General features: G+C 37.8%; 1 protein-coding gene across 15 annotated transcripts in view; it reads left to right on the top strand.

The window, feature by feature from the left end:
• Window positions 1-20,413, top strand: part of MEF2C (myocyte enhancer factor 2C) — a 163,030-nt gene that overhangs the window by 90,116 nt on the left and 52,501 nt on the right. For all 15 annotated transcript variants that reach the window (XM_037159629.2, XM_037159628.2, XM_053664444.1 and 12 more), the window contains one exon: window positions 1,720-1,923. In XM_037159629.2, the coding sequence (XP_037015524.1) occupies window positions 1,720-1,923 (204 nt within the window). The remainder of the gene's footprint in view (window positions 1-1,719; window positions 1,924-20,413) is intronic.

Raw genomic sequence — 20,413 nt, 5'->3', positions numbered from 1 at the left:
CAAGAATTAACAAAGGTGTGGAGGAATGAGGAGACCAGAGACCAGGTGTCTGCCTGTTAGTCTGCGGTTCCTGTCGACACATTCATTTAGGTGTGGGGGACATGGAAGGATTCAGAGTTCACACTGAGGGCTCTAGTTTGGGTGAGTGAGTTTACGTTGAGATGGGGAATGCAGGGGGAGAGCAGATTCAAGGACAAACATAAAGAGTTTAAGCATTGGGGGTGTTGAGATTCCTAGGACGTTGAGATACACTTAGGACTGAAGGACATCCCCTGGGTGTCTGGAGACAAGGAGGAAAAGTGGGAGTGGGAGTCTAGATAGGAGAATTACAAATGCTAGATAAAACCAAGCTGACCACTGCCACATGGGTTGAATATGACAGTGAGAAAGAAATGTAAATACTAGTCCTGTTTGAAAATAATAACTAAATCAAGTTAATCAGCATTTCCAAGAGTCTAGACCTCAAAAATTTAGCTCTGACGAATGGTAGTAAGTGCTTCTCAAAATTAATAAATAAGCAAAGAAATAAGTGTTCTGTCACATCTAGGTTTGGGAGGCAGGTTAAACAAAGTTTAAAAACTTTATCAGCCTTTCATATACCAATATGCCTCATATCCCAAATGCATTGGGCCATTGAGCTTTTTCTATTAAGGAGTGTTTTATGGAAATGATATTCTACAGAAGACCTGCTGGGGAACACTGGGTCATGTAAGGGCTTATCATTAAGAATGTTTGTAGGTTTGGGTAGGCAGACTGGGATTTAATCAAGAGAGGACTGAAACTGGGAATCGTGAAATCTATGTTTGCACTTGGTAGGACTGGCAGGTAGAAAGTATCCGAAGGCAGAGAAAAGGAGCTGTTTGGGCAGGCTGATCGGGAGAGAGGCGGTGAGAGGAGGAGGTTTTTGAAGGTTGGGATGAATTGAGGACGGAATGATTCCAGACAGAGCGAACATCTGGGACAGGAAGCTGATAAGGCCGTGAATGATAGAGCCGCCTGGGAAATAGACAAGAAAGTGTGAACCTGAGAAACATTTTGAGGGAAAGAATTATGGGGCTTGGTAATAGATTAGATTGAGAGAAGGAAAGAGCCAAGATAACAGTGCAGTTCCTGGCCTGGGAGAGGAAGAAAGATACACAGAAGAATGAAACCAAAACCCTAAAGTACTTCTCAATTCCCTGTTGGATTTCAGAAAACAGAATACAACGCTGTCTGAAAGCATAGTCAGTCATATCCCTCCAAGTGTTTTCAACTAAATGGCATGAGACTAAACAATTAAAAATTTTTTTGAACACAAATAGAAAATGCTATGTTCATAATGTCATGTCCAGTTTTCAAGTGGTCAAAAAATAGTTCCAAACTTAATTATAAAGGAAAGATGCCAACCATGCTGAAATTCATTTTTTTTTAAATCTTACATTGTTCAAAGAAACACAAACGGTACTCTGGTCACCTTCATTAAAATTTCCTGCATTAACTCTGGCATTTACAGTTTCACATTCAGCAACAAGCTAGAAATCACACATTTTCAAATTCTGAGCAGAAATTAGTTTTAGATTTATTTGCTTCCTTTCCGAATGTGTTAGTGCCCAAGGGCCCTGACAATGGCACACTTTGTTTTACAAAAAATATATAAATAAAATGTACTGTTATTTTTTTTAAAAAAAGCCATGATTTATTTTTTCTGTAAAAAACCTGCCTGCTACTCTGTTTCTCCAGGTGACTTTTACGAAGAGGAAGTTCGGGCTGATGAAGAAGGCGTATGAGCTGAGCGTGCTGTGCGACTGCGAGATCGCGCTGATCATCTTCAACAGCACCAACAAGCTGTTCCAGTACGCCAGCACCGACATGGACAAGGTGCTCCTCAAGTACACGGAGTACAACGAGCCGCACGAGAGCCGGACCAACTCCGACATCGTGGAGGTGAGAGCGCGTGTGTGCTTGGTGAGCCCACACACTTTGGCAGAACCACAAGTTATCTGGACCCCCTTCCCCCGACACGTATACGCAAGGACGACCTCATTCCTTCCTAAGATGTTCATCCCCACAGGTGCACCCAGGGTTATCACCCCCAACTAATAATCCCCCCTTTCTTCCCCCTTCAAAACTTAAGTTAGAATGACATGATGATAAGGACTATGTAAATCTGCCCCCTTGCTAAAAATCAAACCCTGGTATCAAACTATTGGCCTCATCTTTCACATGTCCCCATTGTCCACTGCTAGGTCAGGACACCAGGTTGGGAACTATGGCCAAGGGGCGGCTTTACCACATTTTGGATGACTTCTCACCATTTCTTTTCAGTATAGACTAGTTTCCCAGCATAGTCAATGAAAAAAATATTTTAAAATGAGCTCACCTAAACCTACACTCCAGTGTTTACTCTCTAGCTCTTCTTTCTAATTTATTCTTCCTAATGCATTCTTACTGACAGAAAGATAATTATTCCCCTAGAAATGTTTTTCCTCCAAATATAACAATGAAAATTGTTAATACACATACTATCAGAAATCTGACTAAAATGTATTTCTCTATGTTAGCTCAGTGTTTTTACCAAGGTCAGATTTAAAACACTGCCTTATTATGCCAATTATAAAATAAGCACATTGAAACTCAAAAGTGTTTTAGATTTGTTAACATGAGTAACATTGTCATACGATTTTAAGTGCTCTCGCGTGTGTCCTATTTTAATATTATTGCCTTGTAGCACCCTTCATAAGCAACGCATACTGAACCAGAAAAGAAGAGGTGTAGCGAGGACTGTTCATCCTTACCTGTCAGTTTTTCTTACCTGTCTACTCATGGTTTCCTAGGTTATGACTGCTTTCCCAACATGCAGAAAAAATTGATAGATATTTCTAAAGTATGTGGTCCGAGTCAGTTTGCCTGAGTCTAAGTCATTCTTGCCATTGCTCAAACTGGTTCCATATTATGAAAAATATCCAGTACTAATCCTGGCCAAATTAACCTGTCTCTCACATCCATCTTCGCTTTATTTATTATAATTGTCTACAACTAGACATTGCTTTGCTTTTATTTGAAAGTTTTGTAAAAGTATTCTGCTAACCAATTTAAACAAGTTTTTCTTCCTAATAAGACCAAGCAAATGATTTCAGAGAAACGAAAGTGAATGATAACTAGACCTAATGTGATACATGTTTAAAATACTTCAAAATATGATACATGTTTAAATATTTGCATTATTGCATATCATTTTTGTTTTTCATTGACTGATGGTTTTGTGTACTTGCCTCAATCTAGAAATTTTAGATTATTTATAATACTTACCTACTGTGTGTTTCAGATAGTATTTTATTCAGGTGCACATATAAATGTGAAAATGTATAAAGAAACAAGAATGTGAACAGCACTAGTCAATTGTCAAATCTCATAGGTACTTTTGTCTGTGTCTGTCTGTCTGTCTTTGTGAGCCGTGCCTGTTTAACATAAGTTCCAAACACAAAACAACTCTATACTCAAAACTTCATCCCATTACCAAAATTATTACAACCGACATTTCAGGGTAACAAAATAATTTGATTTGGAATTTGGCATTAGACTTGAACTGTTCCAGTCCTTAACATGACATGAAATGAAGTAGAACCATGTTAAACTAGTAAAAAAAATTTGTTGACTTTTAAAATTTGGTTTTTTAAAGGAGTTGAAAATCTAGAAACCTCACCTACTGATGAGTTTGCTCAACAACATCCTCTGTGACTTAAAGGCAGCTTAACAGTTTCCATACTGCACAGACTTGCATATTCTTGGACAGATGGGCATCTGGGCCAGACATCCTCCCAGGCTACAAGAGGAGCACTGGGTTGGAAGTCACATGGCCTGCATTTGAACCTTTGTCTTGCACAATCTTGCCATGTGACAAGTTAGCTGCTTCTCACCTAAAAAGTAAAGTCATCGAATTTGAAAGTCCTTCATGACATAATTCTTTAAAAAGCAATACTTTTAAAAGAGATTAAAAAAACAGCTGTGTTATCTTGTGGTTAGTATATGAAAGCTCTGAAGCTTAAAGTCATTAGGGGATTCCTAGGCTACAATGTAAAGATTCTAAGGCATGATTCTTTGGCTGAAAATAACATGTGAGTCTGCTCTGCTCAACTACATGAATCACACATTCTTCCCCACTTGCCTTTTCCACACAGTAGCAATAACAGATGATGGAGAAAGAGTGAAGTGGGATGTGCTAAGCTAAGTAAAATTTACATCACCTCCATGTAGAGTCTTTCTTTCTCAACATGCAGTTCATTGAAACCAGTGTGCTTGAGATTCTTGGTGAAGAGGGGATCGGAGTGGGAATCTGCACTTATGACACATTTTCAATCATTCTTTCTTTGGTTCAATTTTTTCCATCGCCATTTATCCCCATGCATCTTCCACCTCCACACAGCTCCCCCTCCAGTTCCCCCAGTTACCACACTGTCATTGGTGTCCATGAGTTCTACACACTGACCCGGGCAACACTAAGACATAAATTGTGTGGGACGCTAGAAAACCTGTGATACACCAGGGGCTTGAATCTGGTTTTAGAATGGAGCTAACATGAAGTTGAGAGTTAAGGCTTTTCTTTTGCTACTTCTGGGTACAATTTTAAATGTTACTTATTTTTAATTTAATGGAATACATTTAACTGAGTAAGTTTCATGAGAAGCATAATGTGTGTCAGGAAGGGTCATTAGTTATAGAAATCCCACTTGGACCATTACCCCTCTCCCTAACCCTCTGAATATCATTTACTCACAAATAAGAAATAGTGAGGAAAGAGAAATAATATGATTCCAGGCACTTAGACTGAAATATAAATTTCTGGACCATACCAGAGAGTTGTGTAACAGGGTCATAGGAAATTGTACAGTGAGTGGGTATTGAGAAAGATTCCTTCTTATAACAAAAAAGCTCTGCATAATTATCATGTCTTAGCTTAATAATTAGCACTGCCGCTACAATGGCACAAAGACTTATAGAGGTTTAACAGACAGGCTGAGAGAGTTTTTTTTTTCATTATCATATTGTAATGCAGCTTGAATATCTGTTTAGATACAATACATAAATATGCCAGATTAGTAAATGTGTTAAATTTTTAATCCACTGGTTTAAAAAACACACAACAGTTATTGTATTAAAAGCATTTCCTTTGAAGAAAGTCTATTTTATTTGAATCTGTACAAATATACTGTATATCTACCCAAAATGCTCGTTTATGAGGCCATTGAAATTCCAAAGGGATTCTGATGGCATTAAGAAACTTGCCCCTCCATGTCTCCTGTCTAGCTCGACCCCTGGTTTTCTTCCCTGCCTTCCTGCCCCCACAGTTCACATTGGGCTCTGTTGCTGGAAGCTGTGTTGTTGAGCACTTCGGGATGACCTGAAGAACGCAGGTCCCCAAGGACATGCTTCCAGGCTATTCCTTCACCTAGCAACGACTTAGCGAGCACCGGCAAAAGACAGGCATCCTTGTTAAGGATGTAAAACAGAAAAATCAACTTAGGGACAAGGAGAGGGCAAATGAGCAATAACCTCATTAATGTAGTACAAGTTACTAAAAGGAAGGCATAAGCTAAACAATATATCAAAACTTTGATTCAAACTGGCCGGTCATCGCCAGATCCGTGCAGGTGATCTTTGGAGTCACAGAAGGTCCAGCACAGGTTACTCTATATCCAGCAAATGATTTCTAACCACAAAACCCATTTGGGAGTGACACTTGGCTCCCTCCCACCCCTCTGTGACTCAGTGATTCTACGGATCTGCCCAGTAGTGTGGGCCAGTAGTCTAGTGACTAAGTATGGAAAGGGAGTTCAGAGGCCCTCTGTTACTCCCCAGGAAATCAAAAAGGCAGATGGAAGTCTCGTAGAAGAAACCTCTGCTTCACAACCATCTCAGTAGAGGATTGCTGGCCTGTTTTCTTTAATTCAAGGATAATCAAGAAGACTGTGGGTTGTGGAGGGGAGAGTAAGAGATGATATTTACATAAAATTTTATTTTCTGTCATCTGAATCCTATTTGAACTTAAAGACTTCTGAGAACAGTTGTTCCAGTACAATGTTTTCTCGCACAGTAACATTTAAAGAATGAATTGGGACTGGAAAGGCCTTAAATTAGCTTATAAACTTCATTGTTTCACAGTGCCACTGGAGGTTATCAATAAGCTAACTATAGAGTTTGATAAAAATTGACTAGTGCAAAATTGAGAATTAAAGATAAATAATAAAAAGTTGATTAGTGCAATTTTGGTGAAAAGCAAATACAGTAAATAGTAGAATTAGACCTCTTTACAAATTCTATATTACAAAGTTTTGGGAGTGAATATAAAATATGAAAACCTATCTATTTAACTTGAGGTTTCATTATTTCTAAACCAGTTAAATAGGTTTCAATTTTATACTTATAAAAATAAAGATATGTAAAATTATTGTTTTGAGTGCTTTGTGGATAAATGTTACACACGGATACTTTTTTAAAGAGAAAGCACGTTCACATTTGTTTGATCATTTGTTGAATTTTCATTCTTTCATGCATTTATTTAGTCACTGAACAAAGATTGGCTGGATTCCTACCATGTGCTACATGCCTGGAGATATAAACATAAACACGGCCCCTCAAGGACTCTTGGTCCGTAAGATTGCTCACAAGGCCATGCAGAAGCCGGCCCCGTGTTTCTCTTCCTCTCCAGCCTCATCTTTTGCTGTTTTCCCCTCAGTGTACTCCTCCCACCACTCGCATCCTGTACCCAAGCCACCTAAACAAGCTTATTGCCCTCTGCTTCTCTAAACCCCTTTTGTTTTGTCTTCAGTATTCCTTACTAGGCCTTCTCTGGCTTTTCTTTTTCTTCCATTCAAATCATTTATACTTTTAAATAGCCGTGCTTGAACTGCACACGCACTATTAGATCCTTTTCCTATATCACAGTCACAATTTGTTGTGTTTTTTCCATCAAAGCACTATTGAAGCAGTTATCCACTTACCTGTTTCATAGTAGAATTAAATGAATTGAAACTAGATGTTTTATCTTATTCACTTTCTCAGTTGTACCAGCCACATTTCAAGTGCTCAAAGCCACATGTGACTGGTGACTACCGAATGGGAGAGGGGACGTGTAGAATGCATCGGTCATCACAGAAAGTTCTGTGGGGCAGCACTGGTCTAGACTGACCTGTGCAAAGGGAGGCATGTAAAGCAACTGTGTTCTCAAATTAACACCAAGATTAATTCTTCAATTTACAGTTTGAAGAGTGCATTTCAGAGGTGAAGAACTGTGTAGAATCCACAGCATAAATATTCACTTTTAGAGACACCTATTTAGAACTAAATACTTCACTGTAAAACAAAAGGCATGTTTTACCCCAAACCAATAACCACAGAGTCAATCAGTAAATGTACTACCTGGTCGGAAAACTCTTACAAGTCATCCAGGCTAACAGGGAGCACTAACCACATGACCTAGGTAATGTGTGGGTGTTGTTTTTTTGTTTAAATGAAGCTGGGGAACGGAAAGATGGTAGGTCTTTCATGTTACTATTTTGAATTCATTTGAAGTTACGTGGGCCAGTACTTAACTTCATAATTAGTAAATTATTTTCTTCAAAAAAAAGTTTTTTATAAAGGAACGTACAAAAGTAATATTCTTGAGAACCATTTAAAATCTTTCTTGGGTTAATATAAAATATAATTTAAATAATTCTTATAGTGAGTAGCTCAGTAACTCTGCCCAGTCTCCTGTTAAAGAAAGTATATAATTGTTTTTTAATAGCGACTACTGAAAAATGAAAAAAGGATTAGTATACTTCATAAAGATTTAAACCTTCAATGTTGAGGCTTCCTAGAAAAGGGGGGAAAAGTGATTTTTTTAAAGAAAAAAAAGGTTTTGCATATTTCTTACACATTATAATGCTCATTCTTATATATCTTTAAAGGTTTTTACAAATAACTATAATCATATTTATATTTGTTCCCCAAAGTCCAAAAGAAGAAATGGCTCTAAAATTTTATTCATATTTATTAATTTTTCTCATAACTAGCACGTTTTTTATATATCATATTTTTATATATCAAATCCCTTTTTAAAAATAATGCCTTTGCTTAATTTGCATGAGTTTTGTAAGCATACAAGCTGCTTCACATCTCATTTCTTAAGAAAATCATTGCTAAAAAATAAAGTGCATGTTAGATTACTTGTTATATACACAGGACAGTAAAATTGAATTTTCTCTCATCTTTATTATTGCACAATTCAAATGGCTTATAGGCATTAGTATCAACACAGAATCAACAGAGAATTACTTAATAATAATAGAAGCAGAAAAGACAGTATGTTTTCAAATAAAGCCCTTTTTGTTAGTAATGCAGCTTCCTATAATTGTAAATCATCACCATTTTATTATCATTGTCATTTTACATAAACTCTCTTAACTGGAGCAAACCAAAGTCCTCGTGTTTTTTTCCCCCAGTATCCAAAACTGAAGGAAAAAATGTTTAGCCTGGATCACACTCATCAAGTTTTCCGTATTTCCAGATACCACGGCATGTGGAACTTGGTGCTAGACCGCATGATTGAAACAAAGGGTCCATTCTAGCCATTGTTTGCCTTTCAAAAGTGTTAAATAAGATACCAAAGAGGAGACTATCCTTACTTCCTCAAGAGTTACTGAATATATTATGTGAAATACTCCAAAGTAAAATTTTAGGAATATTCCAAAGTCCTACCTAGGCTCAGAATAAAAGATGATGAGTCTTTTAACCAAAGGATATTTATTATTTAGGTTACCTCACTGCATGTTTTAAACATTATTATTTTAAGTCTGTTCCTCTCCCTGGAAGACATGATGATGTTTAAATGTATTTGTCTCTGTTAACTCCAGCTGCCAGCTCAATGTTTGGAACATTGTAGACATTCAATAATGTTTTTTTTAATATAAACATTTTTTAAAGATTTTATTTATTTATTTTTAAAGAGAAAGGAAGGGTGGGAAAAAGAGAGGGAGAGAAGCATTAATGTGTGGTTGCCTCCTGCATGTTCCCAACTGAGGACCTGGCCTGCAACCCAGGCATGTGCCTGACTGGGAATCAAACCAGCAACCCTTTGGTTCATAGGCCAACACTAAGTCCACCAAGCCACACCAGCCACTGAGACTAATAATTGCTCAATGAATATTTTATATAACACAGATATGTACACATATATGTATGTATATACACACCCCTATATGTATATATAAACATATATAAAACAATTGACTGATGGTTATTACTAAGATTTACCATGTTTTCTTAGTTGAAGTCAGATATGTTCTAATATTAATAAAAGTAAAAATATTTCAAGTGAACCAGAGATGAGCAAAAAAAAATATGCACAAGATACGACATGGAAATATTGCTTGTAGTACTGGTGGAAAGTAAAAGACTTTTGAACCAATGTGCATTGATTGGTTCCCCGGGAAGTGGGAAGCAACTTGTTGGCACTTTGGCCAGCTTCTGACAGGAGTGGTCAGTGGGTCTCCAACGAGATGGCTCTCGCTCAGTCCGAATCCCTGGGGGCTCCAGCTGCCAGGTTGTTTCTGACTGAGTGGATCTGGAGCACAGCACAAGGCTGTGTATCCCTGACAAGCTTCCGGATGATGCTGAAGCTGCAAACCAAACTTGAGTAGTGAGAATCTAGACGACCTTTGCAAACCTGTGTTTTCTCTAGTCTGGAGTTCAAAAGTACATGTTTGAACATTTCTTTTTTATTCCTTTACTGAGGGTTAGAATGGTACCATAAGACAGGTTTTTAAAAAATTATATTTGATGAAACTGAGTCTTGAAAGCAAGTGAGTTAGTTTTGGAAGTACACTATAACAAGCCTTTCATTGCTCTGCGAGGTGGGTCTCTGTCAGGAGCACTGCATCTGCTTGTCCCGTCTGGCAAATGCCCATCAGTTGGCAGTGGCTGGGAGCAGCACCTGTTGAAAGTATCCTGAGACTAGACCCAGAGGGCAGGTATTACGTGATTGGCTAGGAGTGGGTACCAGGGGTGCAGAGAGTAACTGTGCTTTCCTCCTTATCCTTAGGATCAGAATATTTCATTTGACATTCTGGGGAAAAAAACTTCGGACTCCATCATTAAGACTACTGTAATTAGGCAAATGCTGTATATCTATACAACAAATTGGGTGCATAGATTATAGCATTGGAAACATATCTCATTTTACTGATGGCTATTTGATATACTGTTCAGTCATATCTCAATGGCATTTAGTGTATTTGTTACCCTGAAATTTAGCCACCTGATGGAACTTCTGAATAAGGGGGAAAAAATTCCTGTCAATTCTTTCTAAAGGTCATAGAGTTAATGACTAGCCAGGAGGTTAGTTAGAATCTGAAAGCCTCTTCATATCAATTATATCTCTTATCTTTATGTTTTAGTAAATAAACTATTTAGAGCTACTGTTTGGGGGTAAGAAATACTGTAAGCAATGAATTGTGTAGTGGGTATTTGGGCTTTTACCTGACATCTAAGAAAACATTATTACAAAAAAAAACCTGATATATGAATTAATAGTAATCTTATTTCAGAATTTCTGAACTAGATACTTTATTTTTCAAAATGGCATGCAAATTGCTCCTTAATCATAAACAAATACCATTGCTATGACCTAGAGAAAACCATTTCTGAGGGAAAAATCAAGGTCAGAATGAGCCACTAATCTAAAGCCAACTCCAGTCTCGGTTCCTTTTTAGTTCCAGAAACCAAACTCCTTCCAAGATTACTGTGAACATTGTAAATAAGTGCTGTGTTTAATGCCTATGGCCTGAAAATTACAAACCCGCTCTTCTCCATCATGTGCATTCTCGATAATATAAGTAAATTTCAGGTGAAATAATAGGGATCTGTACTAATCAATGAGGTAGCCATCAGCTAGCTACATGTGGCTATTTTAATTGAAATTAAGTAAAATGAGAAGTTCAGTTCCTTGGCTTCACTAGCCACATTGTAAGTGCTCAGTGGTCAGGATATGTATAGAAATGTACTTGACCCCAGAAACCTTATTGGGAATCATTTTGCATAGGGGTGCAAGTGGCTAATCTAATGCTCGTGTTCACTGAGGTAACTAGCACGAGGGAGGATGGGTGCCCCCTCAAAGGGCACACAGACCAGAGAGGAAGCACACAGTGTGTCATCTTTCATCCCTGCAGCAGCTGGGCAGGGCCTGTGCCAGCCGGAGCAGCACCGTCAGGAGAGCCCGAGGCACTCGGTCAGTGTGTATTCCCAGGAACAGAATATTTGCTAAAATAAATGTGATTTATGAAGCGAGATGACAGGATGGAGAGAGTACCGAAGGTGGAATTGCCCTGAGGAAAAGAGAAAACGGAGGCAGGGACAGGGCAGAAGAGTCACTCGGAAGCAGAAGCAGAAACAACTGGGTCAATTCTAAACTTTTCCAACAGGAAGGAAAAGAGGGTGCATGCACAGTGTTTGTGACTTACCCTAATCAGGCCTGTGCAGACTTTTACTTTTATCTGGGATTCAAAACTGGGTTCTCCTGAAATGTGGAGTTCTGAAGTAATTTCATGGGGGGAAAAGAAAGCCGCAGAAGGATTTTTCTTAAGAATGTTGTTGAAGGATAATGAGGTTCACCTTGTATGTTTTACGTGGAGGAAATAGAACCTTAAAAGCCCCACAAATTTGGAAAGAAATTAAGTTCTACTTATAGCAACATCACACAAGAATTCTGTAACCTGGAGCAAGTTATTTAACCTTCGTGGGCTTCAAGTTCCTGCTCTGAGTTAGGCAGCCCCTGACCCTGTCTTTCTCACTGGGCTATCATCGTGACTCCAGGCTATAAAAGGTGTCAGAAGCCATTGTAAACTGTTAAGTTGTACAAGGTGCTCTTACTTTCAACATTAAGGGAAGAAGTCCTGGCAATCAAAGTTGTTTCACCAAAAAAGAGAGGAGCAGCAATTCCTTAATTTGGCAGTAATGATATAATATTGTGTATTATATTTATAAATATTTATTGTGTATTATATTTATTGTGTATTATATATTTATGCCTCATTTAATAAATAAATAAGGCATTCTTATAGAAACAACTTGCATTTTATGTCATTTGAATAGCCTTTAATTGAATAGCCTTCAATTATAATTTTAATTGTAAGATCTAACTTTTTTATATAAATTAAGATGATTTAAAGGCCAATGGATTTTCGTTTCCGTAAGCATCTGTGGACATGTCCTCTGTGTGCAGCGCATGTTGTGCTGAGTGCCCTGGGAAGGCGAGAGACTGTGGCTTGCCCACTGCCCTCCCTCCAGGGCCCGGGGGTGGGCGTGGAGAACACAGACACGGACAGGATCTGTCCCTTCACTCAGCAGAAGTTGATGTGCCCAACATTGTGCTAGTTACTGGTGATGCGTCTGTGACTCCAGCCCAACAATCTGAACCACAGTAACACAGACCGAGGGATAACTGAGGCGAAAGAAAGTACTGACAGCTGTGAGCACCCGGAAACATCTCCTGGTGGATTATAGATGAAAGCATAACTTTGATAAGTAGAATTAGTTGATAAGCCAATCTGCAAGTCATTTGTTCCATTTAAAGTAAAAGTGAGACTAATAAAGGTAATGATATGTAGACATATATATGAGTAAGTAGACATATATGCACATGTATATGTCTATACACCTACACATTTATGTGTAATACACATGCAGCAGCCTTTAATTTCCCATTGGCATTGAATTTTTAATATATGGTTCTTTATGTAAACATGTGATTATAATTTTTGGAGAAACTTATAGAATACGAATGTTAGAAAAATGCTGTGAGTATAATTTCCTTTAAGTTTGATAAAAGGTCCTCTCTCGCTAAGAACGGAAACCTTAAAGTTACATCTCACATTCTTGGTTTAACTTTAAAGATGAGGTTTTTACCCCCCTTCCTCTAAATTCTAAAACATGATACTTCTGGCTGCGAGGCTGGAAAATTGTTACATGCCTGTGTAACGTTCTTACAAGCTAATCGTTCGACAACTTTTCTTGCAGTTTAATCATTGGAGAATGGTCTTTGTTTTTGTAGTCACTGTTTCACATAGTAACAGCTTGTTGCATTTTGGTCTGTTTGCCAGAGGGTAGGTTTATTTTTAAAACCCTGAACTCTGAATTTTTCTTTATTTTTCCAAGATTGAAAGCAGCTGAAACGCCTGAAGTTACAGGTTGAAGGCTGCTTTACAATATGCGAAGGGGAGCTTCTTTCTCTCCTCCCTTTGCCTGTGTGTGTGTGTGTGTGTGTGTGTGTGTGTGTGTGTGTGTGTGTGTGTGTTTAAATTTTTTCCTAACAAATGTCTTCTAACTGGTAGTTGTCTAAAAATAGAAAACTGCCTAACTAAAAATAGCCTGACTCTCAGTCGTGCCAAGGAAAATGGAGAGGAATAGGCGTGGAATAGAAGGCTGAGTAATCCAGTTCTATTCATTCAGAGAACCCTTTGAGAATGCGGCGATGATAGAGTGCCCTCAAAAAACCACAGGCCTGACTCTCTCTTCAGACTTCTAGGTGCCAATAAACATTTTTGCCCCAGGATACATTTTTTTCTCTTAGGTTGTAAACATTTTCTGAAAGACAAGGCTTTGTTTCACAGAAGCTGACAAACTGCCATAACTAACTAACTTTCCTAAGGTCTTAAAAATTCATAATTGTATGATATATTTTAAAAAGAGCATCTTAAATGAAAGTTTTGCAAAATAATGTACATCGTATAATAATTAAGAGGAAACTTATAATAAAAATTGCTTACTGCTTGCAATTAAACTTGAAACTTTAAAGAGTTTCACAGAAAGATTTTTTCTTGTGACTCACTGCAGCTAAGAGGGCAGCTGGCTGACTTTAGTTTATTTAGCTTCCTTAGATATAAAATTCTCTTGTTAAGTAAGTATAAATTCCCTTGGTACTCCAACATTTAGTCTCTTCCCTACAATTATAACTTTCATGCAACCAGATTTTCACTTCTAATTTTTTAAATGAAGTCAAAAATACTTTGAAAAATAAACATATTGAGGGGAGGATGGATTTCAGTTTAAAGAAATTGAATTCTGAGTGAACCATTAAAAAATACATCGGCCAGTTTTACGATGGTAATGCTTTTTTTTCTTCCATTTTGTTTTGCTTAAGTAATCTGAATAAGCAGGTCAAACATAGCAACAGGGTGTGGAAATGTCAGCACAGGTCATGGGGTTGCACGGTTGGAGCATTGTTGTATTCAGTTCCTGTAATGCTGCTGGTGATAAGACTCTTGAGACAAAGGATGATAATTGATGGAAAGAGACTTAAATCATTGCTAGAAGAATCAAGGTCCTTGTATCTGTGCACTTCGACTCTTCTGGTCTCCTTCCGCCTTCTAAAGCATTTTGTCCTCTTGCATGGTGGCCCCCTGCTGCTCTTTGTAATGGACGCAGACCACAAGTGATTCCTTCATACAGCATACAGGGTGTAATTGTGCCTGTGTGGTGTATTAGCAATTACCAAGCTGAATTCCCATATTGTATCTTTACTGCAGGCGTGGAAAAACAGGACATACAACCCTGCATGGCCATTTTCAGCCTAGATAGTGAGCCACTTAGGGGACATTCCAGGGACAAAGCCTTTGACACACACACTTTTTGAACAGAATTCCCCTTGTGGAGCCATTGGTGCTGGGCAGGATAAATTTCACTTGAAAAGTGATTACCTTGGATATATTCATTTCTAACTCTTTGGCAAAAATTTTATAATATGGAAGATACTTGCTATTTTTAATTTCTAAAAAGATTTAAATTTTGCTAGATATGTAATGATGAGAGAGCTGCAATAACTATGGTAGACTACCATATAGAGAACAACATTTATAAATATTAAAGATTATCGTTGTTTTAGTAGCATTTTTACCTTAAACAGTGATGTTTTCATAAATAAAATATTGATCTTGGCTCAAGCCTTGTTAAACTTCAGAAAAAGCTGACAACAAATTTTTGTTACAGTAAACAGATATAAATTAATAATTAATTTCTTTGCTATAAAATTTGTATCCATCCTTTATGTATTATGTAGCTGATATTGATTTGACTGCCTCCTGATCATTGGGGATTTTAAATGTCTACAGTATTATTTATCTGTAATTGAAGCCAAAATAACACAAGCAGTTTGCTTTAAACCAGAGAAGGGATGTTTATTTTATGCATCAAAAGCTTATAATGGCAGTTAAGAAGTATTAAATACAGGATGGGGCCAAAGTAGGCTTACAGTTGTTTGTAAGGAAAATAATAAAGTAATTAATAAATAATAATATAAGGATAAAGTGTTTCGTGTACTCACAACTATAAACCTACTTTGGCCTCACCCTGTGTGATAGCAAAGAAGTTAATATGGTCATTTCATTAGAGATAACCAGTGACATTAGATTTATTTTGTTAATTAATTAAAGCATGCTAGATTTTCATTCCATTTTTACCTTCACATTTTAAAGCAGCATTTTACTATGTACACTTTAGAAATTTACTTCCACTTTCATCTGTAGACATTTTTATTCAAGCAATAATTATTAGAATCCTAGGATTTACAGAACTTGATCGTGATGTGGAGAGAGATACTGTGCATTAGATATGGGCTGTGACCTCACAAAACTTAGAGTCTAGTTAAGGTAGAAGATACACAAGTGAATCAACTGGGCAAAACAACCTAACAGGTGCTCTGAGATATTTGGAGGAGGCAGCATAGTCTAGTGCTTGGGAACATCCGGTCTGCAGCTAAGCCACCTGAGTTCCTAGCCCATCTCCACTGCTTACCAAATTGTATGTCCCCAAGCAAGTTACTTAGGTTCTCTGAGCTGTCTTCATTTATAAGTGGGAGTTAGTAATAATATCTAGTGCATAAGTGTTAGGAGAATTAAATGACCAAACATTTATAAAATGCTTGGAACAGAGTCTGTCACACAGTCAAGTTTATGGTGATGATGATCATACCTTGTAATCAAGTAATAACTTCTTGAACTGTAATATTCAAAAGTCAGGAAAGGTAGCCATGATAAATAATCAGTCCCTTTTAGGCTCAAATAAGTCATGTTTGAAAGATGGATATAAATTGAAGAAGAGGATATGGGTAAACCTTTCAAAAGGCCAGTTATGCAAAGATCCACAAGAAGAAATGAGTAACAGTATGAAAAGTATTAGCTTGATTTGAATGGAATGTTCAAATACAGAAGGAGCTGTAAGAAAGATGGCAAGGTGAATGGGGAAGAGGATACAGGTAAATCAAGTGCTCTCAATGTTTGGATTGGGATTAGGTGCGATACAGGACCCAAGAGAAAGATACTGTATGGTCTCAAGCAGCAGAAAAGCACAGCAACCACCAATTCTTGAGGAAGATCCAAGTCTCTCTAGACAGAGCAATTTATTGTAAAAAAGGAAGTGCCAAAAGATTTTAATTTTTGTAAGTGACATATATATGTGTGTGTGTGTGCTAAAAAAGTCTGAAACATTTCGTTATACTTACATAAGTCAGCCATTTATGGCTTTATAACATAAAACCAGTTACTTTTGAAATATACATATAATTTCAGTTTGCACGGATGACAGACACATGCATTTGTCTGTCTGAGGACTGCTTCTCATACATGGTGTGTTAAAGGAGCAAAGTAAAATGGTATTTAACACAGAGAAGCTTCTCTAGATTCTATTGAAGAAATTAAAATCTATACATTTAGAAGTTTCTAGTGGAGCATGTGCACTCCTGGCAGGCACATACACAGGTCGGGATTCTGGATGCAGCACTGCCTGATATAAGAACTCTGCCTGTGCACTTCCACACCCACCATCTAAAAACCTGGCCTTTTTTATTGTAAGACAACGTAAAGTGGGAGTTTTAGAGTTTAGATGTAGGAGGAGCTTCATGAGTTTTAGACAAACATGGTTTCTACCACTTTCCTAAATTCTGTGCTCTTTGGCGTGCCTCTAAGCTACCAAATTTCAGCTTCCTCGGCAGTATACTAGAGATATTAAATCTCACTTTGGGTCTTTTTATAAGGATTAATTTAGGTATGCGTATAGCCATTAACCATTTCGGGCACGTGGTACTCATAAACACGTCTAGTCTTTCCTGCTTCTCCTTCCTGCATCTGTAAATTGTGGCCCAAACTTTAACTTTTTACTCTTCCATACATGCACACACGCGTACTTCAGACATTGAAATCTTCAGTATATTTTGTGATGATATCCAAACAAGCTGTCACGTTTTGTAAATTGTAATATACAATACACATATAACTATTTCTTATATAAAAAAGTTATTAAACTCTTCAGAGGTAAGATCTTCACTATACATATGTTAAAACTAAGGAAAACATAAAGAAAGGAGTCACAAATTAACTATTAAGTGGAAGCCTGGTAAATAGACAGGGTTTGCCCAAGTTCTGTTAGTAAACTCTGGTAGGTAAAGTTAGAACACAATTTATTCCCTGGAGTTCCCTTAGAAGTACTGCGTATGCCGGGAAGAACACAGTTAGACCATTTGAAAGGGGCTGAGGGGAAGGGAGGTAGAAGAAGGGGGTTGGTTGAGATTTTAAGGCAATGAAAGTAATTAGTAAAGCTAAGACAAGAGTGTCCTGCCCTGGCTGGTATGGCTCAGTGGATTGAGTGCCAGCCTGTGAACCGCCAGGTCACTGGTTTGATTCCCAGTCAGGACACATGCAGGCCAGGTCCCCAGTGAGGGGTGCATGAGAGGCAACCACACATTGATGTTTCTCTCCCTCTTCCTCCCTCTCTAAAAATAAAGAAAGAAGATCTTTTTTTTAAAGGTCCCTACACTGCCAGTTTTTTTTTCTGATGCAGATAATAATAATTATTATTATTGTTATTGATTTCATGAAAATACTAGCCAGCCAGCCAGCAGTGTTTAGTGCAATGATATTGTTAACAATAAAATACATCTATCTTCCATTGATTCTAGTGTGTATCTTTGCCATGGTTTTCTCCATATTTTGATGGCTTTAAGGATACATGCTCTTGGAAGTGAGCCAAGCGCACTCTAAAGTATTACACATTTGGCTTAGTTCCAAGCGAACAGGTGTTTTAAATATTCCAGTCATGTACCCGCAGTGTATGTTGCTACTGGGGAAAGGATATCTTTTTCTGAACCACTGATACTTGTTTGACACTCTGAGCGGAACCACACCTCCTTTGCTCTCCAAAGAGTTAGTAAAGATGAACTGTGATGTGAGAAAGGACAGCCGTCAGAGCCCTACTTTTACAGACAGGAGGTACAACAAAGTTATAGTTCTGAACTCTGCACCTGATATCTGGCTACCGAAATCAGAGCACTTGCTGATCAACATTAGAAGAAATGGGGAAACACTTTAGTGCTTTTGACAATTGAGTTCCTAAAATAAGATTTTATTTATATTAGAGAAAATTGTAATAAATTATATAATAGCAAATGTTTTGTTATGATTAGGGGAAGAAATCTGTTTTCCATTAGAAACCATCGTTCAGTTTGCAGACATACTGCAGCGAAACAATTTAACTTTTCTGGGCATCTAAATTATGAAATTAAAATTTTTTCTCCTGGCGGAGGAAGACTAAAACAATAGCTCTGCATCTACCCAGAAACAATTTGAAGATCCTTTCAAGAATTTTAACTTCATGCTGTGCTTGTGTGCACATGTGCACACATACATGGTTAATGTAGTGTTGGCAGTTCCCAACAGATTGACTCAAATATTTAACTTTCATCTCACTGATGCACAAGTTCCTGTGTCAGATCAACAAAACTTTTCATTGATTTCTACCTGCCCATTTGGCTTCAGCAATAAAGTAATTCAGTAAAGTGGGGGACCGGGGAGGTTTCTAACTTCTTCCAGCCACTGGCTTTAACTCCACCTTTCCTCTCCATATAGACTGGATTCCTCTGCGCATCACTCAGTAGTGTGAATTACCTCGTAGAAACAGACTTGGAACCATGTTTTGCTTCCTCTCTTAATGGTGCTGATTCCCCTCATCGTTTAACCGTGGTCTTTAAAAAGAGTGCGATTCTATTCTGAATGATGGTGATGGCTGTTTGAGGCATGTGAAAACTATTAGGTGGTTAATATGTGGTCAATGTTATTTATTCAACAGAAAATTGACTTTAGACCTGTGTAAAAAGCCAAGGATCATAATTGTAAACTTCTCTTAAATGTTATACAACTTTGTGTAATTCCAATGTTCCAATAATTCCATTTCCCATCTGAGAAACTGGTGTGCTGGCCCAGCTGGGGAAAGCTCCAGCGAAAACAGGGCCGCTCCGCCACTGCGGAAGCCCAGCCGGTGCCTGTGGGTGGCATTTCTCTGCTGAGTCAGAGCTGTGCCAGGCCTTCCCCAAGCTTTTACTAACAGTGCGGATTTCGATGCAAAACCCCAAAGTTTGTGGTTCTCAAAGCTCTCCTGCAGTTTTCCTCTTTTCCTTGGAACTTTGGGAAATTTTCACTTAAGAAGATCACATTTTGCTATATCTTCCTCAGAACTTTTTTAAAAAATAGGGCACTTTTACCATCATTTTTTTTTCACTTTTCCTCCTACCCAGGCTATAAAGTAACAAGGTATTATAGGTATTACTCCAAAAATTAAAGGAAGGGAAGAGCTTGTGCACCAGTGTTTTAAAGAAAGAATTTTTAAAGTATAGATAAGATTTCTCCATGATCCCATAAGTTTGCCCAGAAATAGAAATGTCTCCAAAGGAGCATACATTTCTTCTCTGTTCCCCAACCTACCCCCTCACTGCCAACAAAATGTCATCTTGTAGTTGCCAGCCATGGCGTTCTTATCCTACTCACACGAGTTGAAGTGAAGAGCTGAGCAGTTAGGTGCTGAAATATATAAAGCAAACTTTTCTTCTTAGGACTGAGACTTATTCTTACTAGTACTAGTCTAATAATTGCAACAAACCTACTCTTCATCTTACCCAGATAGAGACAGCCTCAGTGCTATTGCAAAGGATATCTTTCCCAGTCTTAAAAATGTAGGAGTCAAAAAATGAGCTTGCTTTGCCTTAGGTTTTCGACAACCTGTGCTTTATTTGAACTAAGTAGCCACAACTTAAATATTGTTAAAGGGAATCTTCCCTTCTGTTCAGTTGATATTACAATAAAACAACAGGAAAAGCATTGTAGTTAAGAGTGTTCATAAGAACATAAAATTTTATTACAAATGTATCCCTCTGTGGGAAAAAAAAGATTTTCAAACATTTCATTTATTTTAGCTATACGTATTCAAGGAAAGCATAGACATAATTTAGGCAATCTGTATAACTGGACGAACGTGCACAGGCAGACTAGTCAGATTGCTCAGAGGAGTATCTGGAGCTCCCGGGTGAGTCCATTAACTTGGTTCTACCACTAACACACACGGTGAATTTCAGCAGGCGCCT

The sequence above is a fragment of the Artibeus jamaicensis genome, unplaced genomic scaffold (genome assembly GCF_021234435.1).
Source record: "Artibeus jamaicensis isolate MK-2021 breed Jamaican fruit bat unplaced genomic scaffold, CSHL_Jam_final contig_373, whole genome shotgun sequence".
In the NCBI taxonomy this organism is placed as follows: Eukaryota; Metazoa; Chordata; class Mammalia; order Chiroptera; family Phyllostomidae; genus Artibeus; species Artibeus jamaicensis.
The sequence above is the reverse complement of the archived record's forward strand: the minus strand, read 5'-3'. Positions and strand labels throughout refer to the sequence as shown.